The sequence below is a fragment of the Amblyomma mixtum genome, chromosome 5 (genome assembly GCF_055824585.1).
Source record: "Amblyomma mixtum isolate Tamu chromosome 5, ASM5582458v1, whole genome shotgun sequence".
In the NCBI taxonomy this organism is placed as follows: domain Eukaryota; kingdom Metazoa; phylum Arthropoda; class Arachnida; order Ixodida; family Ixodidae; genus Amblyomma; species Amblyomma mixtum.
In genome coordinates this window covers 67,277,767-67,302,445 of record NC_143016.1, presented here as the reverse complement: position 1 = coordinate 67,302,445, position 24,679 = coordinate 67,277,767, and the positions used below count along the sequence as shown (strand labels likewise).

The 24,679-nt window shown below is 46.0% G+C and overlaps 1 protein-coding gene across 1 annotated transcript in view; it reads right to left on the bottom strand.

The window, feature by feature from the left end:
• The window catches only part of LOC149342499 (roundabout homolog 3-like), an 84,781-nt gene extending 76,138 nt beyond the window's left edge, over positions 1 to 8,643 (bottom strand). Inside the window, exons 1-2 of the mRNA XM_089546807.1 lie at positions 8,529 to 8,643; positions 8,051 to 8,395 (exon numbers count right to left, since the gene is read on the bottom strand). Of these exons, the coding sequence (XP_089402933.1) occupies positions 8,051 to 8,395; positions 8,529 to 8,643 (460 nt within the window). The remainder of the gene's footprint in view (positions 1 to 8,050; positions 8,396 to 8,528) is intronic.
• Positions 8,644 to 24,679: the final 16,036 nt, after the last annotated feature.

The window sequence follows — 24,679 nt, the reverse complement described above, 5'->3', positions numbered from 1 at the left end:
GTTGTGGTTTCACTGCTCTCCTGTTTCATCGCTCGACGTGTTTTTGCCTTCTCTCTAAAAAAACAAATGCTCTCGGTTCGGCGACATTTCTATACTGACCGAAAGCGCAATTGTAGTATGTTTACGTTAAATTAAAGCCAAATTGCCCGGAAACAAAAACAAAGAACTATAAACAACTCATCATTCGAAAGGGCAAGTCCGGGCGCTTAATATTCACAAGGCGTTTCTGGAAGCGATATCGTAAACAACACTGTGTTATCTGTGTAACAAAACGCAACGCAGCCATTCATACGAGAACGCTGACGGGCGAAAATACTTTTGCGGCCCGGGTTTCATTAGGCTGGCGTCTACTAGGTTCATGTCGTGCTGCGACAGCCGCTTTTCATGTTCGCTCATGTGTGTTCTTGCGTACCCTGATGCCTTTGCTTATATTTTTGTGGCAGTGTTCATTGAACAACTACAACAACAAAAAAAAAACAACCGTTGTGACGCTGACAAGGGTGCGCGATTTAGCGAAGACGAATAAAATAAAAACTTAAAACATGTCATAAATTTGGAAAAGTTTCACTGGGTCGTGCTATTTTGTGTCGGTATATTCCTGTTTCCACTTCAGAGAATTCCCAGAAACGCCAGGTGCTCTGTTATCCATGCATACTTGCGAAGCGAACGTCTCTGTCATTGCGGCCTCGGCACCGGTCGACGCTTTGAATGATGTGAACTAAAGCAGATGAGACAGAACTCTGTAACACTCATCAGAGTGAAACAGAAAGATATCACACATACAAAGTCCATTACGCCTGTATTTTATCCTTTTGCAACTGTGTCGTGAGCATAGAAACGTGTTTTTTTTTTGCATACTTTGTTCACAACTCTCTTACGCTATCAGATGTGAACGTCTTTGCAATGAACGCGCTTTCATGCGAGTTTTTTCACTTTTCTAACAACGCTTCGTTTCTTACAATTTTCCTCCTCAAGCGAAAGCATCCGGGCTTCGGCAAGGCATACATTTCGCTAATCTATACAAAACCTCTGTGGAGTGTATCTCCCAAGTTTGGCTTCATCTCTCTAATCACTGTATTGACGATTAGAGAATCGCCCTATCCAAGTGACTTCAACTAGGAAGTCTTAGTCCGATGAGTATGTCTCTTGATTGTTCAAGCATAGGATCGAACCTGTTACATCTTCACGGAAGTTGTGATTACCGACCGTAGAAAAGCATCACATCAGTGTCGGTCGAGGTAGGTTGTTGAAGTTTCACATGATTGCGACAACATCACTCCAGAATATTTCGAGCATATTACTTGAAGAAAATATACCTTGGTCTCTTTTCATCAAAAGCTCCACTAGGCACAGGTGATAAGTTAATTTCATAATGATCGTGTGAATTGCCGAAGTAGGGCCAGGGAGACAAGTAATTGCGTAAGAAAGAGCACCTGGCGCTAGGGAACGACAGAGAGCTAACAAAGGCGTGTCAAGCCGAGCCTTGCCTATGTACACGACATATGCATTACACATAACTGAAACAATTAAGACGCACATAAGTGACGCCGCGGTGGCTCAGTGGTTATGGTGCTCGGCTGCTGACCCAAAAGACGCGGGTTCGATCCCGGCCGCGGCGGCTAGAATTTCTTTGGAGGAGAAAATTCTAGAGGCCCGTGTACTGTGCGATGTCAGTGCACGTTAAAGAACCCCAGGTGGTCGAAATTTCCGGAGCCCTTCACTACGGCGTCTCTCATAGCCTGAGTCGCTTTGGGACGTTAAACCCCATAAACCAAACCAAACTAAGACGCACATATCGTCAAACATAAAGTTAGGCATTGTAATACAATTGTATTACCACAACTCCATTAATCCAGTTGTATTATTATAGAGCTCCGTTATGCAGAGTGGGTAATATTATGGACCCGCATTATCAAGTACGTCATGCGAAACATAATACTGACTGAGTGCGATTGAATTATCGATTGAATTTGGAACAGACTATGCCAGTCACGTGATAACAACACGAGCGTGTTTATCGTTTCTGTTTGTCTTGGCTGGACAAAATCATCTCAGGGACTCTACCGAAGTCAACTGCGGTTTCATTCCGTTTTCCACCACACGCTCATTTCGCCGTTATAGTCGTTTGTATATCGGTAATATGCAAGCGAAAAGAAAAAGACAGCTATGAAAATTTCTGGCCTTTTTTTTTTGCTCTCCTTGATTGCCTTGTTATCCCCGGCACACAAGCTTAGTGAAGATAGAGAGAAAGAGAGAGGGAGTGAAATCTCGTTAGCAGTGTATCGTCAAGTTACTAAAACGAGTAATCTTTAGTGCCATACAGCGGCTGCGGTAATTTTGCGGAACGCAGTTCTTATGCGAGTTTGCTTCGCAAACATAATGGGTACCGTGACATTAATGAGAGTAATCAGCGATCCCCCATTCAAGTCTTATTGAGGTTGATTGCTTTTATTTTTTTTCCCATAATAGCACAGGCTGCGTAAGACAATAGCGCATGCAGCGTAAGGGCGAGGAAACGAACAAGTGTTTGCTAAGCAGGGCTTCCGCGATTTCCCAAGCGCTTTAGAGAGAAAGGGGGTAAAGAGATGAGAGAAAAGAAAGGGGAATCAAAGAACAGGTTAGAAGAAGGGTTAAAAATAATTAAATTGATAAAAGGTGCCCTTTCAGCAACTATAAAGCCAAATGCAATATCTGAGTCCTTCTTAGAGCATTCTGTATCTTCCTTAATTATTTAATTTGTGTTTATCTGTATTGCCCTTATGCCGGATTTTTATGGGGTGCATACTATAGTGATAGGCCGCAGTTCGTTGAAAATGCTTTTATTTTTTTCTATTTTCAACAAATCGGTGCGAAAAGTTAGTAAAACAGCGTCCCAAGCGCAAATAGTAAAAATAGATATAAGGAAATTGCGAATTTGCATTTCGCTTTCTCCACAGTGGTGTATACAGCTCACTAAACTGGGAATTTTGCGCCAAGGTGTAACGGCTAATCAAAAATCTTTTTTTTTTGTTTTCCTGTGTTGCGTTGCTCCTTTTCCTAGATACTTTATGGTTAGGAGGCGTAAAGGACCAGCGTTTACGCTAGCAAGCACTGTGACGTCAGTTTGACTGCCGTAAACGCAAGCAGTCGCAGTAAATCGACACTTTCTCCATACCGTGTCACCGTTACCGGAGTACCGCAGCCCGCGCGCACTCAGTGCGCATGCGCAAGGTACCCGGCAGCTGCACGCATGCCTGCCGCATCAGGACCAATCAGCGCGTGCGCACTGGCCGTGGGTGGTCCCCAGGTACACCGGTAACGGTAACACGGTACAGGGTATGCTAAATGTGTCTAATGATGCTCCTCGGAACGAGGCTTGGGCTCAGTGAACTTTTATCGGGTAAAGCTGAGCGAAAAGTTATTAAATGCTAGCAGGAATTTTTGACATGCCAGCGCCCCTGTCGCATATACCACAACTGAATGGATTCTCGTGTTGCCTCGTAAGTTTTCGCGTGCCAGTGCTTGTATTATCTACCGTTCTCATGACCTGTTCTTTTGAACTAATGTTTTAAGGAATAACAAGTCTACTAGTCCAAACACGTTCTGTTGAATCAGTTCTGCTCACTACGATGACGCAACAAGAGCTACATGAAAAAAGTTGATCACAATGGTTGAGCAGACGAATGGCCATAGTCCCTCGTGGGCACATAATCATTGGCGCAATATGGCACTCAGGGGACCTGGTCGGTTCCTACACGCGTAACTGCAGCGGCAGGAGATAAGGCAGCATCGCGGAGAGTCACGCTTCTTGGTGCCACAGGAAGACCTCCGCTGAAGACGTGATGCACGGCATTCATTTTGGTTCCGTCATTAGTGGCCAGCGTCGAAGCAGCGAGAGGAGAAATACAAACAAAGCTGCGAGAAACACACCTCTTTGTCTTTTATCTCGATATTGATATTGCGCTGCGGTAAAAGAGCAAGCCGCTGAGTTCGCGACATGATCTAAGGACACAGTGCGTATGCGAACAAAGATACAAAGCGGCTTCCTTATAATGAACGCCGGGGAAGAAAGTAAAGCAGTGCTAGGGAGGTCGCTTCCGTTCGGGAGTGATCTCGATACGGGAGATGGCGTGCTCTTCTTTCCATAAATGCATCTGTTCGCGCTCCTGTCGCTATGCTTACGCATAAATTTATTCACATACGTATACTGCTGTCTTTTCTGTTAGAGACATAGCGGAGTGGGTTACACAGCATTTTATTGCAATAAAATCATGTAACATGGTTATAATCGGTTATGATCAGTTCTAAGCTCTTTTGCAATAATTTCTGACTCCCGATCGCATTTTTTTTCTGAGAGCGAAAGCTGTAATTTTATACATGCATCTACCAAATCTAAGCGTGATATTAGGGCTTATATTCTTTTTTACTTTCAATCCTACTCTTCACTGTCCTCCTTTAATCGGCATGTCTGCCCGTGTGAATGCGGGAATAAAGGGGAAACAGACCGTGTATACTCTGCTGAGTGTAGTGCCTGTTTAATGCTGTGTGCGCAAGTGCGCAAACACGCAGCAAAGCTCTAGTCGATGGTTATATTATTTTCCATCACATTTGTCTTTCTCGCCTCGCATTTTTTACTACATTTCTCTTGCTTTCTCTCATTAGGCAATTAAACAAGTGTTCACACAATCAAAAGCGCCGAAAACAGCAGCTAGCAATTTCGCGTTGAGTGCTTTTCCTTCCTCCTCGTGATCTTCTCGGTTTGGGGGAAATCATCGCGAACTAAATTTGCACTAAAAAATTGCGCCGTCTTCTTTATGAAAAGATCCGTGGCAACTGCTGGCGCCCTTTTGCGTTGTGCCATGTGGCTAGCTCATGCCTCTTTACAAACGCTCCCAATCTCTGGATAGGTGACAAACCTTTCGCATCATTCTTCAGAGCTTTTGAACGCCAGAGGTGCTTATAGACCTCCACTATGACCCACTTAAAGATTCAGTGACTTGACAACTTTTCAAAGTTGACAACAAACAGTGACAACTTTTTCTTGCATTAACATCTCAAATGTCCCATGTTAGAAAAAGATTAGCAGCTCAGCCCGAGCAAATGAGTTGAGTTTTGATGCCTTGCCAGCAATACTATTTTGAGACTTCGATTCATAAAGGCTAAAGCCTGAAATATATCACCAGCACAAAAACGCGTGAATTGTTACCAATGCAGATGGTGTCTACAACGTAACTTGCATTCATCGCTTAAGAAAGCTGCCATAAGTCGTTTCGTGGGTTTCTTTGCCAGCGTAACAGACTGCACTGCGAAAGCGACGGACACGAACGTCACCGCGGAGGTACGCTCGTGCGAACGTCCTCCACACTCTCCACCCCTACCCTTGCTATCTCTCTCTCTCTCTCTCTCTCTCCTACTCGCTGTTCCTCGGGGGACGGGTGCTTTGTGCACGGTGCGGGGTCCCACCGGAAATGGCACCTTGCAGTCTGCAAATTGGACGGATCGCTTCCGGGACGGCCAAGAGAGTTCGCGTGGTCCGCAGCCGCGGGTCCGGGTGCCGCAAACACGCCGCGCGGTCTGCACGACGAGGTGTGCTGCGGCATCGCTCGCCACAGCAGCTGCCAGCAACACTAATAGCATGCCGGAGAAATATGGTGGTCCTAATTAGCTGCTGCGCAGCATTCCGCTCGCGTGCCGGCAGAGAGAAAAGCTTCATTAGTTTGTTGGAGACGCCGGCCAACGATAGGGATGAGGCATGCATGGTCACCCGCAGAAGTCTGCCGTTAGTGTGCTGAGTGTGCTTAAAAGGAATGCGCATGCAGCGTGCGAATCCGCGTGGTGTAAACGGCGGCACTTCTGGCAGGTGTGTTTCGCGCGAGGCCATGCACTGGACTTAACTCTGCGGCAGACGGTGCTGCTAGAGACGGGGGAAGGAATGACTAGACCGAAGAGGGGGCGCGGCAGTCGTGGACTTTGCGGGGGATGCTTAGGGAGTAAGGGATGTTGCTTCGTCGTAAAAAAAAGAAAGCAGGACAGTAAAAAAAGAAAGCCTGTGCATTACTTTAGGCTTTGTACTGTGTGCATGCAGTACTTGGCAGCGGACGCATAGGTGTACGTAGTAGGCATGATTTTTTTGCTTGAAATTTTTTGATGTCAATTCTCCGGATTAAGGTAAAAATTTAATGTGCGTTCGCAGCTTGAGTTGTCATAGGTGTGTATTGCCGTCTAGCAAAGAACGGTAAGCTGTTTTTTATTGAATTGCTACATTCCAATTCGCCCTTCGTAATCTGCAGAGGGACAAGATTAAGAGAACTAAAGAGAGAAAAAAAAGATCTCAGCCCAGTGTGTGTAGCAAGCACATCTCGCCAAGCACAGTGTTGTCCTTCTAGAAGAAAAGCGACCAGAGGCCAAGATCGCTGCGGCCAGCGTCCGTGGCTCCGTCATTTCAGCTGCCAGGATGATTGATGTTTATGAATGTTGGATTCATTCTTCGTGTTGATGTTTGTATCAGAATTTATTTCGCATGAAGTGCATTTCTGTGAGTTCGGAATTGCGGCTAAAGTATCGTGCATTCTTCTGCAATGTGTGTTTCTGTTTGCGCTTGCTGTATGATGGCTGCGTCCGCCTTACTAAAGTGTCATGAAAAGACTCAGTGGGATGCGGCGTTTTTCTTTGAGTTTTTTCAATCGGACGGCTCTGCCACTGCGGAGCCTCTTCCTTAGTTCATAGCGGCTGAGCAGATTGCTGGAAACATTGTGACATGTCCTGTTGATTAGATGCACGGGCCCGCTTTTAACCTCTCCCCTGGTGTTGCTGGTTTGACTCTTTGCCAGGTGACGGTTTGGCTATCGATTCGGATTTTAATATTTCCTTACTTTGAGACAAAATATTCATTCCCGGCTCTCACACAAGCTTTCGTGACATTTGACGGTGGCACGTTGGTATAGCTTAGTATTGATTCTAAGCGCGTACCAACAGCTGTCGATTTGAACGGAAATATTTGTCGAATTCATGCTTAAGTGCTGAAGGCTCTATCGTCATCGCATTTTGTTCAAACAATGACGACTGAGATATCAAGATATCTCTGCAATAAGCACTTTTTCACCTTTGAGGGTGTCAAGGACACTTTGATTATAATTGTGGCGCAGGACGGCCGGTGTGTATTTTTACTCGAGTTTGTTTTTAGAAACTGTTCACTGAATAGGGACAGGTGTAAGTATTAAAAAAATACAAAAGAACGAGCCCTACTTTGTACGTATTATAGCATCCTAGCCGTAGTACTTAAGCACGTTGTCAACTGCTCAGTTAATTCAGGTACTCTTCTGCTGTTTCAAAAGGGATCTAGAACCTACTTTTTTCTACATAATATTCGCGGGAAGTTCAAATTACGCCCTTTAACATGTGCAGTCTGCCGCATTGCTCTAACTTACTGCTCATTCAATTTCTATCTGCTTCTGTGTACTTGGGCATTATAATCTTGCAAGTGACAGAACGACATTTGCCAGGGGGCAGTGTAAGGATCGGTGTAAAATCTCTGGGAGGTTCGTTTTGCATACCAGTGATCGCTTCCAGTCAGTTTTCAGGCAAATTACTCCATCCGACAGTAAAAGCCATCTCCAACGATACAAACCGAACCAATTCGCTAGTAGCTTTTGTACAGACTAGCATCTCTACAAGGTACGCAGACGTTGGTGCTTTTATTAGATCCGTGAAGGGTTTCACATGTATCTCGAAAGGGGCTCTCAAAATAATCGTTGCTGTTTTCCGAACTATAGTCACTTAGCACCGACTCTGTGTGACCAATCTTGAAATAAAATGCGAATACTTCACCTAAATGACTCATGTTTAGCTTGTAGGGGCACGTCCTGTAGGACAACCCCAGTAGATAGCGCCTTGAGTGATTGGAGTCTAAGAAGAATAGAAATGTAATGTGGATAGTTTGCTAAAAGCAGACATTTCAGACGTGACAAGCGTGAAAAAAGGCACAAATAAAATAAAAAAACAGAGGCTACTGGTGTATAAACCAGCGCACAAAAAGATGCTGATTTTGACGCTACGTTGAAAGGAAACTCACCGGCGACTACGAAGCGCACGGTGGAGTTACGCTGGGCTCCACTGGCGAAGAGTGCCGAGCAGACGTAGAGGCCGGCGTCGGCGGCCGCCACGTCTCCGATCATCAGCAGCGCCGGCTCGTCGGCGGAGGAGAAGTAGGCTCGGCCGGCCCACAGGTGCGCTGGCCGGTGCTTGGCCTGCAGGAAGTTGCCGGAGCCCATGTCGACCGAGTAGACGGGCCCCGACAGGCCGCGCTTGAACCACGACACGGACACGGCCCACGAGTCCTGCGTGGCGTGCCGGAGGTGGCAGGGGAGAGCCGCGTCGCCGCCCACGCGACTCGTCACCACCGAGGTCCCCGGACCATCTGTAAAGGCAGCGCAGAAAGAGAAAAAGAGAGAAAATGTGATGAGGAAGTTCAATGAGAGTTTTCTCTCTACAGCACAGAAGAATTACGATTTGAGAGCACTTAAGAGCAGAAAGCATATCTTATCCCACACACTGAAGGTGTACAAGCATGTACACGAAGATGTATGTGTACACGAAGATGTATGTGTACACGAAGATGTATGTGTACACGAAGATGTATGTGTACACGAAGATGTATGTGTACATGAATATGTATGGACGTCATTGCGACCTCCTCATTTCCCTACCCTTGTCTCCTCAATGCCTTAACAAGGGTCTTGGTTCTGGCAGTCTTGCAAGGCATCAGAACAGTACCTTGTAAGGCATCAAATGAAAAGTGCTCAGAAAATGAATGCTTTCTGAACACTGTTGACAACTAGAAGCTATACGTGGTGCTTTATATTCAGTGCAGATGTGGAAGCTTGTACCAGAATGAATAGCAAGTTTTCTCACTCTGCTAGATTGGCTTTCCTATAAGTTTTTATGCACAAGCCCGATGAAGATTCACGTGCGTGCACCAAGCGGCTGTCAATATGAAAGGCCTTCGACCGGTAGAAGTTGATGCAGCCATTGAAAGCGATTTTTGTAAGAAACGAGCAAGGACGACGGCGTGATATTGTCACGCACCAACGCTCAGCCATTTTTTTTCAATTGAGCAATGACTGATTCTACTTTCAGGCAATAGTTTTCGGAGCACACAATGATGAAAGACCAGAACGTCATGTTTTCCGCTTGCGTATGGTTGACGAAAAATGATTTGCAAATTTTCCTCTCGAGCGAGAGGAGCCGCACAAACCGACGTCACCGCAGACGAAGGCCAATTAGAAATTATTTTCGAATAACAGAAATGTCTAGAAAATTTGAAGGGCCTGCGCGTACGGAATTATTAGAAAGAAGAACTGCTCAGGATCAGATTTTTCGCCGATGACCATCTAAAACTAGTGTATCACACGCTACTCGCTTGTTTTTCACTTACAATAACTTCAGGACGTGCGCTCACAGCATTTAAATAAAAAGCGTGAACAAATTAAAATGGCCTGCTTAAGCGGTCCCGAAGTTCCTCCCAAAAAAATGTGATAACTGATGCAATATTGGTACTGAAACCTGATGGCCGCGGTTGGTGTACAAGAAAAAAAAAATACCGGCTATGATCAATGCTGTGAAAATGCGGGAAGATTTATGTGGCTGCTCAAAACAAAAAACATAAAATGAAATATGCTGCATGTGCTGCTTCTTCGAAAAACAAAAAAAGCTCGTCTACTTCTTTCTATGCTAGAAAATATTGTTTCAAGTGTTTTACAGCGCTGATACTGCATTAGGCCTCCTTCTTCTGATATGCATTAAATAATGAAGTAAGTTCATTGATTCTGATGTTTTATTGGCGTACTTACCTGTTAAGCTAGAAGCCTACGGCGCCAGTAGCTAATTTACCCTACCGTGCCCGTCTGAAGTTTGGAGGGGTTGACAATGATGACAGCGTGGCGCGCTTCGGACGCTGTCCAAGGCCGCGGTGACTGGGGAGCAAGGCCGCGAACAGCCTTATCTGGGTCGCAGGGGGCCGACAACCGTTTCCCAGTGAAAAGAGATGAGCTCTCAAGTGGGTGGGGGTCAGTAAGGTCGGCGACTTCTGAAACCCCCGACTGTCTAGCTAAGCAGTGGACTTTACTGGCGCCTCTAGAGTCGGGCTCTGGCGAGCACTGGGCTCGGCCCACTTGTATAGTGCCATTGCAGCGGTATTGGTCGAAGTTGGGCGAGAGCAGATTTACTAGAGCTCCGCCCAATTATCGAAGGGATTAAAAACCCGCTGCAAACAAAGAGAAAAAGGAGCGCGCCGAGTCCCAGTCTCGGCCGCTTTTAGCCAGCCTTTCTATTAACCCCCTTTTTCTCCTGTTGCCTTTATTTCTGGTCTCGTCTTCAATAAACTAGTTTTGTTGTCAAGAAGATGGAACTGCTGCCCCAACCGGCAACGTGTCGCCGGACGAGTGGACGAAGACATGAAGTACCTAGCATTCGATCAGACCAACCGGCCATTCTGGCGTTTTACGGAAGAAACTTAACTTCACCTCTATAGGATGAGAAATGCGAGAGGGTGACTAGAACTACCACCACAAGGAAGTCGAGCTTTTTCCTGCCGAAAGCAAAGTTTTTATTCTGAGGAACTTTTAATATAATTAGCAGAAAAGTCACATTATTGCACAATAATGATAAGACACGTGTGCCGTGTGCCATGCTGACAAACATTACTAGAGAGAGAGAGCAAGTGAAGTTTATTGAGATTAGAGGAAGGGGTCGTGACCCTGGTCTGGTACTCCACACAGGAGAAAGGCGAAGGGAAGGAAAAAGAGAGATAGAGTGCGAATCCTGAGTGATGATGTGATAATACAATGAATTGCAAGGGGTGATCTGGAGAATGGAAATGTCAACGCACACACACTGGCCGGTACTCTTTTCGCGGAGATTCGACGACACTTTACGAGAGCTCACACAGGTTACTAATATAGGTGCTGGTGCTGCTGGTACCCATTAAAGGCCGTCAAAATGATTTTATTCAATTTGCAAAGCACTTGGAATACTTTAAAGTCGTAAGAAGACAGAAAGAAGCAGTTATTGTTAAATTATTACAAAAATAGTTTTGATAAGCCTGTCGGCTATTCACATAGTGAGGCTTACGTTATGAAACTCCATTTATTTGTCACCCGGCTGCTGCTTTTGTTTTATTGTATAGTGCGGATTTAGTTCCATTAGGCTTTCCTTTTTTCATAGACTTCGTTCCGATGAAGAGTGACATTCTTCTTTCATACTTTCCGGTCGCTGCTCTACCGCACGCAGTCAATGGCATTAAATACCTGTGCTTCGATCAGCATCCACCGTAGTTGCGAAAGAAAAAGGCTGCGAAGTATGTTCGTGAATGCGTGTGCGTTATGTGTATGTGTGTGTTTGCGCAAGTTGAGTGGGGAGAGGATGGACAATCGCCCCAGCAGAGGTATTTTCTCAGAGCTAATTAAGCGCATGAGGGGCACGCGGTAATCAGTTCCCCGAACTAGTAACGGCGACTGCGTGGGGCAAATGGAGAAGGACGACGTGTGCTAAACCTGACATCCAGGCCACCTCAATCGGCTCGAAAGATGGTGACAGTTGACACCACCGACATGCTTCCCGCAAGCAGAGTTGAGGGACCGTAACCAGTCACCAGTTTCACAATCTTCCCCTGATCGCCGCAGCCCCTGCTCGCTCTTCGACTTGCTCCGCCAAAGCGTGCTTTTCTGCATATAGGTATGCAGTGAGACAAAGCCAACCCTTAAAAAAAAAAAAAAAGCAGCAGAGATGGACGTTTGCGCTGCCGTTGTCTGAATGATGAGGAGGATGCCCGGACTGCTCTGGAGAAACTTGCTGCGTGATGAGAAGGGACACTGCCGTTTCGTCGACCTACGTGTCGCTGCGAGTCAAAGAACTTTTTCGGAGCGATTGAGTTAGCGGTGAGCGTAGTCGCATCTACTTGATTGGGGTGCGCAAGCTAGTGCAATTTCTCTTAAAACGCGCTGACTAGGCACAGCTCAGTTCCCGGAAGTCCCGGGCTTCGTTTACGGGAAAAAGGCAAGCTTCTTTCCCTCCTGCAATGCTCCTCGAGCACATTACCGAAATTGGTGTGTGGTTCGTCTGCCGCACCACTTTCTGTTCTCTGTCTGCCTTCTTTGGCGAAAAACGCAGCTAAGCGCGACCGGTAATCTTAGGTAAATACAGCATTTCATTAACGTCTACTCTCCCTTCATTTCTGGAGTCGATTGTGTGTCGTCAATGTCGGTTTTATTCTCGCATGTAGCATGTGACTATAATTGGGAAAGCCAGACTACCTGCCGCCCTAGTCTTGAAAAGTTCATCTGTGTCGCAGTTGGAGGGTTGCGTAGATGTAGTCGAGAGCTTTCATAGTGCTTTAAACCATAAGCTCGAGTCCACAGAGCTATAGCGAGGTTAAAAATGTTTATGGCTAATGGTTCCTTCTTACGAAGAAGCAAGCTTTTAACAAGTGTTTTTCCCTCTTCGTGCAGGCTGACAAACGCGCTACGTTCTTTCTATATAAGAGTGTAAATAACCGCGACAAACATAAATATACCAAATAATCATCAGTAGAAGCAAACTCACAAGTTTTCGAAAACAAAAAAATCACAAAGAAACCATTACGAGTTATACCCTTGCTAACAACGCTGTCAGCCCTTGTACTGTAGCTGCGCCGATCCTCTGGAAATATATAGCTTAGATAAAGGTGCGGAAAAAAAATTGTGTGGTGCTATAAGACCGCCTACGGTTAGGCACGCTCCAGATTAGATTCAGGCACCTGCAGTTCCTTGGCGTGCACCGAGATGTCGGCAAACGAGCGTGTTTACATTTCACCTCCGTTTGAATTCAACCGCTGATGTCGGAAGCCAACCCGCGACCTACTCATAAGAAGCCGAAAGCCACTTATGCTGAACAACCACGGTGGTTACTGAAAAGAAAAATTGAAAATGACTGTGATGAAATGCACATAGATTCATTTCAAAACATGGCCTTGGTATCTTCATGTGCTTTAACCTACTACCATCGAGTTATTCCTAAAATGACCACAATTTTTTTCTAGATTGACTAAAAAACTGGGAGATTTAATACGAACAACACGTTTCCTTTGATAGCGGCCTGATATGTCTTTTGACGTGCGACGTTCAGCATACACTAAGAAACAGCGCGTGCTTAAGGAATTCGCATGCCACTGCCCGCATTCTTGCGAGTGCTACATACCTCGTCCTAAAACTGATCATCTACCGGAGGACTAGTTCTTCTTGCATATCATTTTTCTAATACTGTCCATTCATTCCAGCGTGTGGGTAGTAAAAGAAGTGCACTGGCTACAACACTTGTTTCTAAAACGCTGAATGTTATTTAATTTTTTTATTCACAGGTTAATTCCTCTTCTATTTTCTTCTTTTTCCTTCACCGCCCACTTCTAATCCGCCATGCCAGCACCACGCGCCTGTAGGCAAAATTAATGGTGCCTGTTCTCATTTTCGCACTTCCGCTTATTTTTGTTTCCGTGCTGGAGAGGCGGTGGCTTCTGAGCACAGGTGCTTCGCGCGTGGCTGGAACGTCGAGCGCGCACAAGAGGAAAAATACGGGCCCTCACGGCTTGGTGACTCCGGAGAGGGAGAACAAATAAGCACGAGAGATGATGAAGAGGCAACTCTCAGTCTCCGCGGTGACTCCAGAGCATACGATATTTTTCATATTTATGGTGAAGACTTCAAAAATTTTTCTCGCCTCAACTACTGGCTCGTTTACGCTGAAGTTGTGCACAGAACTTGGGTATTGTGGTAACTTTTTGTCTTGTTGTAAGTTTGTCAACAGTACTTACGTGGTTCAGCTGCGCATGATGCAAGCCCGTAATCGTCTGTCTCGAAATCTACGAACCGAAAGCCGCCAACTCTGGGTTTTCGCCGATGGGCGTTTGTGGCGCCATCTGTTGTTTGCATAGGAAAGCGCCACGACGCGAAGGGCGCCGAGGTGAGCATTACAAGCTGCGCAGGTCCTGTGAGGGGGCCACTGCCGCCCTTCGCGGGAATATGGCGCTGGCAGCATTCATTTCCTCGATCTTGGCGCAGACAATTACAGAGTTGCATCATTAACGGCTGAATCAAGTGAGTATCTTTGCATGAGATAGTAAACTTGCATGAGACAAAAGTTACCACAATACGCGAGCTCTGTGCTCCGTTTTACCGGAAACGAGCCCGCGGTTCAGGCGAGAAAATTTTTTGAATTCTTCACGATAAAGATGCACAATACTGTATAAGCGTAGGCGATAGTCAGATACAACTTAAAAAAAAAACTTTAAAAAGTTTGATTTTAATAAACGAGCCAGAGGTATCGTGACTCTTCTGCTTATAATTTCGTATCGTAGTCAATTTTTTGTGCAGAAAACAAAAACGGCTTTAACAACCTACAATAATATCCCTGTTGCGGAGAAATTACGTGTGGCGGTAATGTACTTGGGCCGAGATTCGTTGCAAACAAGTAACAAGCGACTACAGAGTGCCATACTCCGCTACGATTTTCAACTCCAAAACTCAGCTACGAGTTAGCGTCTATTTCTCTTCATTTGATTTCTTCTTACCTTCTGGTTTTCTATCCTATGAAACTTTTTTGCAGCTAACTGACACTGCAGTGCACTGTGGCCCACCTTGTGAAGCCTGGACTTCAGCATTACTGGTTTCTACTGCGAAACTTTTGTGAGAGTACACGTGTCTCATTAAATGCCTTACTCATATTAGAAGGGAACATTTCGATCTCCTTGCTATCGTAGCTAGTTCTGATCGTCGCTCTAGGCGTATTTCAGAAAAAAAAAACATATACTATAGTGTCTTCATTAATTGCAGCAACTCTCAGCTACTGTTGTCTACTTCCGGTTGTTTCTGGTAGACTGTGTACTTCTTCGCCTTCCATATCACCGTTGTTTCATTCATTTTTCTTACTGCTACACGTATTTTATTATGCTATCTTTGTTCAAGACACAGGCTTCTCGATCTTTGTTTTGAACACAAGGAAAGGCCGCGCATCATGCTATGTGCTATTGCTTTGGTTTCGCTAACCCCGAGCTTTCGTTACAGAAATCAGCACGGCCAATAGTTTTTCCATTTATATTTTGTCCATGTTGATGGTAGTGGTGGTAGTTGTGTTAATGTAGAGGCGGGATAAGCCTTTCTTTGTTTTCGTTCTTACGCACACTCACACACAAGCACATATACGTGGCAGCTGACAAAACATGTTGGTATTAACGCAGCACAAGAGAAGAAAAATTGCCGAGTGTGTCCACGTCCGCATACCGGACTGTCTTCTTGGCCGCCAGGAACTGCTCCGTCGCAATGCATACTTCGCGAGGCTTACTGATTCAAAACAACTCGCACTCTGGTGGGAGAGTGAAGAAATAACGAGTCGCGTAATATCGTGCGAAGAAATTCACTCAAAGTTTGTGTTTTTCGGTAGTCGGCTTGGAGACGTTGTCGCGGCACGCGACCACAGCGAGCAGAGCCGCTATCATTCTCTGTTCGGTGACCCCAGCGTTAGTATAGCACAAGCGAAGAAAAGTTCCCTTGGTCGCGCACGCGGTATAGCGACTTGTAAATTCTCACAGACCGGCACCTTTATGCGCTTCGGCTCGCTTGCTCATGTGCATGTCTGCGAGCCCGTACATATAAGCGAGAACTCGGAGCGTTTCGCTGCTCTCGGCATCTAGACCTCTTGAATTTGAATTTCATGAAGTTCCCGTCAGCTTTGCATAACACATGACTGCGGCCGCCGCCGCCGCTACTAGCACTGCATTTCCTTTGTTGCTTCCGAAGTGGCGCGCGCGACGGGTTCGTAAATTACGCGCCGCATCGCTCTCCCGTCGCTCTCTTGAAAAAAAAAATGGCTGAGGCTTAACTTAGTTAAGCCTGCAGAATGCGAAGCATCATCGTGTCGCGTAATTTGGAGGCGCACAACCACAGCGACGGCGCGAGGTCGGCCCCCGTTTCTCCACTGTCGTGACGTCATGTATCACGTGATTTGGAGGCGCACAACCACAGCGACGGCGCGAGGCGGGCCCCCGTTTCTCCACTGTCGTGACGTCATCGTGTCACGTGGTGTGACGTCGTTGTCGTGACGTCATCGTGTCACGTGGTGTGGCGTCGTGTCACGTGATTTGGAGGCGCACAACCACAGCGACGGCGCGAGGTGGGCCCCCGTTTCTCCACTGTCGTGACGTCATCGTGTCACGTGGTGTGACGTCATGTATCACTTGATTTGGAGGCGCATAACCACGGTGAAGGGCTGAAGTGGTAGCTAAAGTAGTATGCTTCGCATAAAAAATAGAAACAGAGCTGAGTGAGGAGTGATAAGGCCTCGGTTCGACTAAAGTCTCAAATTTACTGTCATATTTACGCGTCATTTCTTCGGCACGAATCGTTTCGATTGTGCTAATGTGAATGTATGTGGGCGGCGGCTAGAGTTACGTTGTTTTACTCACCTTCTTGCATGTTTGTTGTTCAACGCTGTCGTCTTTGCCTACGACTGTCGAATGCGGCGGGGCTTGGCTTGGCGCATAAAGACGTTTCGCAAAATTAGCGGCTGTGTTTGCCGCAAAGTATTATCAGGATGGCGGCGCAGCTAATCTTTCGCATAGCCATGAAAGTAGACTATATTGCATAAAGTTCTTAATATTTCATGATTAAGTTAGATGGGAGAAGTTAACCAGCAGGATTCTGTGAAGTTTCATTAAAGTTTTTAAGCACTAGAAAGCAAGCTAATAATCACTGGGCTTACGAAGAGGCTCATGTGAATGAACCAGCTGTTCTGTCATTTTTGCATGCCTTAGGAATGTCTGCGTATATTTTGCCCTCGTAATTGAGTTAAGCTTGATTTCATAATCTGCTCATCACGGTTATTAAAGTCATGGCGGGGTCTCAGAATTCCATATTGATAATTCCGATCAAAAGAGATAAAAACGCGTTGTGTCAGCTTCTGTCAAAACTTGCCTTGCAGTTCTATTGTTTTGCGCAGCGCTCCGTGGAGAGCTTTTCTTCCCATAGTCTACGCTGTTTCTGCTCCCACTACAGCGAGCGCGAAGCCATCCCGACCGGCACGAGTATATTTCTGTGTCCTATAGAGGCAGCCATAAACTAGTATTAGATTATTCAAGCAACGCGGCTGGAGCCACCTATGGCTAACTGATGCGCAAAGCATTAAGCCAACTTCGCCCCCATATAGCACATTCCATGCTGCAACCCTGACAGTCTTCGAGTTAACTGGTTACTGTAGATGCGCCATGGCAATAGAATAAGGTTCATAGGCACTTTTGTAATCTCATCGCAAATAGCTAACTACGCTACTGTGTAAGCAGCACCCGGACAAAACGGCAGTAGTGTAGACTTTGACGGTGTTTGGGAAACGCTTGAGAAACAGCCCAATTACCGCCACCGCAGTTGCGATCATTCTCTATCAGCCCTCAAATTACGGCTGCACCACGGGTTCACTGAATTCCAGCTTTGCCGTACCCGCTTACCCCTGACCTGTTATTGCTGGGATGGATAGGAAACAGACCGCCAGAGCACAGAGGCAATAAGAAGAGGAGTAGGAGGTGGCCCGCCATGCTCCACATTAAATATAATTTATCACCGAGTTTTAGGAGCGCCCCTTGTTTCTGCTTCCGCACTGGGGTCATCTGCTCCGCGTAGGGTCGACTGCGGAGTCGCTTGACAGGAACTCGCCGTAGCATGCGTGGAATTCACAAGTGCTCTTTTAATTAATACAGCGACGGCTTGAAAGGTTCTGGGCTGAATATATTTATAATGCAAATGCTATGCCGTTTACTAATGAGGCCACCCTTTTTAACACTGTTTTCCTTTTAAAAAATACAGGCGGGTCAGACATAATTGAGTGCAAACAGCTTGCAGATTTAATTTTTTTTTTGCTTTTGGTTCCTCCTGGACGAAAAGAAACTCGTATTTGACGCGGCGAGAAATTGTGGGGGAACGAAAGTGTCTGATGACTTTTCTATGCCGGGCACCCGGAGTCAGCCTGAAACCTGATTTTATTTTTATTGAAAAACTTTGGTGGCTGATTTATTTACATGATACTCTCTAAACGTTTTTAGATGCAAACTAAGAAAATGCTCTAGCCTGATGATTACTACTATGTTTAACATAACGCGCATTGCCAAACACACCCTGGACGTGATGCATTGAAATGCTTGGCAATGGAGCTGTAACGATTGACAAGATTTAAGTTCATGAATTATCACCCTCATTTCAATATACTATGAAGGTGAAGATTTTGGTCTTTATTTCGTTTCAGAACACTAGTTTCCTGAAAGATCAATGCTAGGCACACGCTCAAGCGTTTCTATTTTGCTTCTTTATTAAAGGTATAAAAATATTTAGGTATATAAATTTATTATAAAATTAGCAAAATATTGAGCAAGTTACTTGTATGTTCGAGTATTTTAAATCGATTTTTTATCTTTAACGTAATAGTGCCTCTCGCGGTCACAGTGTCTGTGTGTAAAAATCGCTTACAATTTTGTGTTGTCCTTAAAAATCCTCATCCGTCTCAATAACGTGCAGTAGGACACGAATTATTCTTTGTGCAGCACGAATAAAAAAAAAATTGTCTGGGACAATAACAAATAGAGGCCGTAGTTTTAAGCTTGACATACAGAAGGACGAGCGCAATAGTATATGTGCTTTGTGAGCATATACAGTGTGCGCTCAATAGTGCGTCTTTCTCATGTATTATCGCTTTTTGTGTAAAATTATGCAGGAAACCGGTACATCTTTGCGTCTGGATCACGTAGTGGGGTTCTTGCAGTAGCCCTTAAAATCCTAAGATTTGGAAGGTTAAGGAATACAGTTACACTCAACCCCGAGCTTTTAGGCGCAATGACGATGCAAGACAAGGCACAACGCAAAGCCCAGTAGTAACCCTCCTGGCCCTTGAATTTTTGACAAAGGCTGTAAAGCGTCAGAGGAGAGCGCCTTCATGGCGTGTGCTGACGCTCTTTACCTCCTAATCAGGTTGCTTGCCGATTCGTTCCAAATGAAACAAAGTTCGTGTGACGACCCGCTGGCGTGTACCTGCAATTACACCGAATTCTTGACACCTTCCCTCTAAACAAACACGCCTTGCAATTCACGCCAACAGCTCTCGCTCTCTCTAAACAACATCCCCGCCAGCTACGCCACGCTCAAGCGTATACACGTGCGGCACTCTCCTGCGCGTAAATTATTCCGTTTCCGAAGCCTATCGATTGTAAGGGCCCGCTGTTTACCCTCTACGGTTTTCGGAGTTCCCAATCCCCTCGGCTCTCCAAAAACGTGCTCATGGCACGTCGACTCCTGCTATGGCTAGCTGGCAGCGCAAATAGCCCTCTCTCTATATACGGAGCCAATACCTGGACTTCTCCGATGCCGGTAGCCGGGCATGATCGTGCGAGTCACCTGCCTTGCCTTGCTCGGAAAGAAGGGTGCCGTTCTGCTTATATATGAGATCGCTCACGTGTCGGGGCCGAGGAAGTTCCACGTGAGCGACGCGCAAAACGCGGCACCGGCACGCGAAGAGGCTCGCGGAAGGAAGACGTATGGCCGCAGTACATCATAGCGCAAATCGCCGCGCCGTCTACGCACTCTTCTCCCTCTTTCTCCTCCTCTTACAGTCCCCCGAAAACGAGAGCGTCAGTAGCCCAGTCATCACTGACTAAGCGCTTCCGCTAAGGGGTGCAAGGAAAGAGGAGAGTTTGAAGCGGGGAAATGGGAGAGCAAGAACGGGAAAGCGGGACAGAAGGACAGCTATGCAGTGGGGAGAAAAGGTTTGGTTTGGTTTATGGGGTTTAACGTCCCAAAGCAAGAAGTGCAACGGCAAAAACCCGCACTGTGCACGCGCCTTTTTCATCTAGGCTCGACAGCGAGCCTTCAGCCCCCTAGAAGAAGTTTGAAAGTGTCGCTTCCAGGAGACCTCTCTCGGGCTTGCTTTACCCGGCATACATTGCTGTACCCACCATTTATTTTTTTTCTTCTTCATTGCTCGTTGGTCGAATCACAGGGAGGTTTTTACGCTCTGACTTGTAGACGAAGGGAAAAACAGAAGAAAAAAAAACCAAAACAAAGCTGTGGAAGTGGAACAGCTATATGAGTTTGGGGTGGAATTTTACACGGAAAATCTATGTGAAACCATTACAAAAAAAAAAAAAGCCGCGGAAAATGGGAAGAAAACAGGGCGACACGACTAGCTGATGTTGCAGTGCGACGCAGTCAACGGCCCGGAAACGAAAAATTGGGAATGGGAGTCGGGTTGCGGGAAACAGGAAAAACAGGACGCGAATGCTCCTTTAGTGGTGTTTGGCGGAGCACCTCTGGAAACCTGATCTCCGGCAGCAACACCCTGACTGCGTTTCTTACTTATGGGCTGCAATTTATTCTTGTATTCCGTGGCAACTTCGCGTGATGTATTTGTAGTTTTGTGGTTTTGTGAGGGTTGGTACATGATGGGTTTGATCAGGTTTCAGTTGAACATCTCTAACTGCATGCTATAGACCTATCTCTCAAAGTAACGCGAATCAAGGCACGCAGCGCGAGATTAGCCCATGGGGTGTGGATATTAAGTGATTACCCCCTTGATTCAGGACAGTTTGCAGTGTATTGACGAGAGGTTTGTGCTTTACCCAAATGAAGAGGTATATGAAATTACGTTATCTGGCCGTTGCAGGCTTCTTAGAGGAGCACTAATACCCTTGAATATTTTTGGACACTAGTTGTTTCATGCAAAGATTTGCTGCTGTCAACTGTAATGCTAAGCTTTTTTGGGAGTATTTAGGTACCTTCGGAGAAAGAAGTGATGTGCACTATTCGAACTTCCGTTAGAACTGATATCGAGACAGGCAAGGAAGCGACTGCTTTTCTCTTCTTTTGATTCGTGGAGCTCCTGCTTGGCGGAAACGCTGAAAGGCTTCACAAACGTTGCGATCCATGCAATCGCGCTCGATTATGCACCTTTTTTGTTCCCGTGAGTAGTCATGATTGTTGCATAACTTCACATTGTCAAACTACAGTGCTCGTATATATGATTTTTACATCATGCCGCAAATCAGTCAATAAATAATAAAATATCCATTTGAATTATATATGATGTTTACATCATGCCCGAAATCACTCAATAAATAATTAAATATCCCTTTGGATGGAGATACAATACAAAGGACTCTAGCGGTACTTGTGTTAATCACTTTTTGGCTGTCTTTCACTTAACGAAGTGTGCACATTTTCTTTGTCGTGCAACGAACGCTGGACGTTCAGGTCTTCACCTAGGCAGCCCTAAGGCACTAAGAGCATGTTGGTGCTTCTGGACTGATTGATCCTTCTGTGAACGCTGATCTCTAAATAGAACAAGTCATAGGTTGGATTGCCTGAACTATAGTTGAGTATCGTTTTCTTTCACTTGCTATCTAACCGACGGTAAAAAAAATCGCTTTAGGCTGAGGCTGTTCAAATGCTTACAAGTGTCAGTGAGTTATTACCTGTAGTTCTGTAGAAGCCGTCATCAACTTTCGTAATAAATTGTTGGAAAATTTGAGCACGCACACGTTCCGGTAGTTCTAGCGTTGACACCAAAAGCACGATTTTGGAAGCGTGGAACGTGACCCGTTACGACTACGACCAGCTTGCGCGAATTGTTTCGTGCAAGCGCTTCACCCTAGATGCGTCATTAGGCTGACGAGGACATCGCTCATGCGTCGTTGCTCTGCCCTTTTGATGTCCAACAAAGGCGGGAGATACGCGACAAGCTGACACCGTGACGTTGTCGTCCCTTATCCCAAGAGGCCGATTCTTGGACGCGACCTCGATCATGTTTCGAAAAACAGCACGTCGTTTGCAGCAAGGTTTTTCTTTCCTTCTTGTTGCTGTAGTCCCGTATTGGGAACTCGAGACTGTGCGTATGGACCTCATAGCTCCCTGTTGTCTCTCTTCAGAATAGCATGCAACTTATCATTATGGGTTTCTATTTTCGCGTGTTCTCGCTCGTTCAGTCACGTTGCTTCTCTTTATGACCTGCATGAAGCTGCTTACGCCTTGTGGAGTAAAGTATCCGAAAGCAGGACCCATACCAAACCGGTCGACTTTCTTACTTTATTAAAGACACGTCACATTTTTTTCAGAAAATTTCGAGGAAGCACTCAGTGTTAGCTGGTTGCCTTTTACCCTACAGGGCCGTATCCAAAATGACTTGCCTGCTTTAATCTCTGGGGCAGTCGAAAACATGAAATACAAAAATGCGAATTCAGTGACAGGAAACAATAACGTGTCCTCTGGCTAAGCCCGTGTGTCCGTACATCTGTCTGTCTCTCTGTCTGCCTATCCGTCACTCCGCTCGTCCTTCTGTTTGTCTGCCTGTCCGTCCGTCCGCCTTCTGTCCGTTCGTTGATCCGTTGCAACCTTTGCAAGAAACCGCGCTGCTCCAGCTTGTTGGAGCCGTCATATACGAGGAACTACGCGACAACATACTCGTGTACACTACGGGCTCAGTGGCGAGTCCGAGCTGCTCTTTCGCAGTGGCATCCCCGCCCTGAACCTGCACAGCCAACAGCGCGACATCCGCCTGGGCTCTTCCACCACAGCGGAGTTACTGGACCTCTGTCGTCTCTGTCGGTATGCAGATCGTCTCTCTCGATCGTCTCTCTCGGTATGCACAGTAAGAAAGAGTGCCCACTGTTGCATCACGACGCTGAACTCGTCACCTCCAACGCATCTGCTGAGCGAGCGCATGAAATGTACATTCTCAGGGCGCCGATCGCAGCGCGCGAGAGCCGCAGACATTCTTCGTCTAATTACTCAACGACGCGCCCATAAGGAATTCCAGCCGTTGTCAACGGCAAGATTGGGTACAATACTTCAAAAAGTATCTTCGATAATGACACCCGATACAATAAAAAAAATGTATTCTCGAAACCAACACACGACACGAAATCAGAGTAAATTCTCATTACAAATACTGGATACTGTATCGTCGGTACTTCATATCACAGAAATCTAATATTAAAAAATCTGGAAATAGGATTAACTAGGTTAAGAAATTTCTCTGTTATTTATCAAGTCCACCATTTTCAGTCAAAAATTTTGAAAACTAGAAAATTGTGAGGTACTGTTTTGAAAATATTTAAGGTAATGGTTCATTCTTTTGATATGTAGCAAAATCTTTCTTTTAAAGAGTTTCCTTCGATCGCATGGGGCAGTGAAGACTGCTGTACAAAACCAAGTGGGCGCACTTTTGACGATAGAAAAAACGTAAATTGAATAAAAAATTGAAGATTGCCGTTGGTTGATCTGCGGATATATAGCTGACATAACAGAGCCAGCGATACTTTGAAGATACCTTTGTGAAATCAGTAAATCTAGCGTCTGGTACAGCATTAAAAATTAATACATTTTTCGAACCTATTTTCCTCGTGCAAGAAAGTTCAGTACAAGATAGGAGGGCGGCAATCGCTTGCTCTGACCTCTGAGAGAGAAACAAGTTGTTGAAGTCTGACATGGCAATTTTTTCTTTTTGTTGTTTTTACTGTGCTGCAAACGATTCGTCCTTTCTTCCTTGGACTTCCCAATATATATTCCGCACGATTTTCTCATCTTCAATAGCGAGTCGCTTCAACCAGCCACTCATCAGACACCCTCATCCAAGAAAAAGAAGAAAGTACTTTTTACGGCTTTGAGTAAAGTTGTTTATATCCTGAATAAAAACAGACAAAGCTAAATAAAGTTTCAATTCCTGAGGGCGGCTGGATATGGCAAAGGCAGCCTGAGTTCATACTAACCAAAGAAAGGCATCTTTAACTCTTAATTGAAACAAAACCGATGAAACGCCTCCTTCATTTGGGCCTTTTCACAAAGGCAGTATTTTCAAATTAACCATCACTGTTTTAATGACGTCACAGAAATGTCGCTTCCATTTCCGCCAGCGCAGTCCCGCTCCATGTCGTCCCTTTTTTCCCGCCGTCTTTCTAGCCGGCATAGCCTAGTTGGCACCAGTCATCTTACTAATCCCTCTTCGTCTCTGCAGCAGTCGGCGGGTGGGGCTCGGGGGAATCGCGCGGGGCCAAACCTTCCAGTTAGCGGGTTTACGCGGACACAGATACGCGCACGTTAGCCAGACACGCACGCACACACACACAAGCCGCAATCGCCGGAAGAACAAAGCCTACTAGCAAACGTTCGAGAGACCGGAGAAAGCGGAGAAATCAATGGGTTCCGAGCCGGAGGCGTGAGATGAACTGAAAGAGGCAGATAACGACGAGGGCGCAGCGAAGTCGACCGGAAGTTAAGACAGGAACCAAACGGCCATAACAAGCCGACTGCTTAAAGGAGTGCGCAGCCAACATATAGCCAAAGCGTATAAATCAATGAGACAGTTCCCAGAGGGGAGAGGGCGCACTGGAACGCACATACACAATGGGAAACTAAGAACCTTTTCGCTACATCGGCGTACGCTGGGTACACATGAGCAAATGGAGAGTGGTATGAGAAAGAGAAGTGCACTCTGTCTTTGCCTCAACTTGCCAGGCTTCGTCGTCGTCCTCACCGTCGCTCTCGTGCTGCTGCTATTGGAGCGATTCTGTCGGGATGGAGCAGATCCGATGGACTGATCAAAGACGAAGAACAAAGTCCGAAGCCGCCGCCGCCGTGTATTAGGCCCGGAG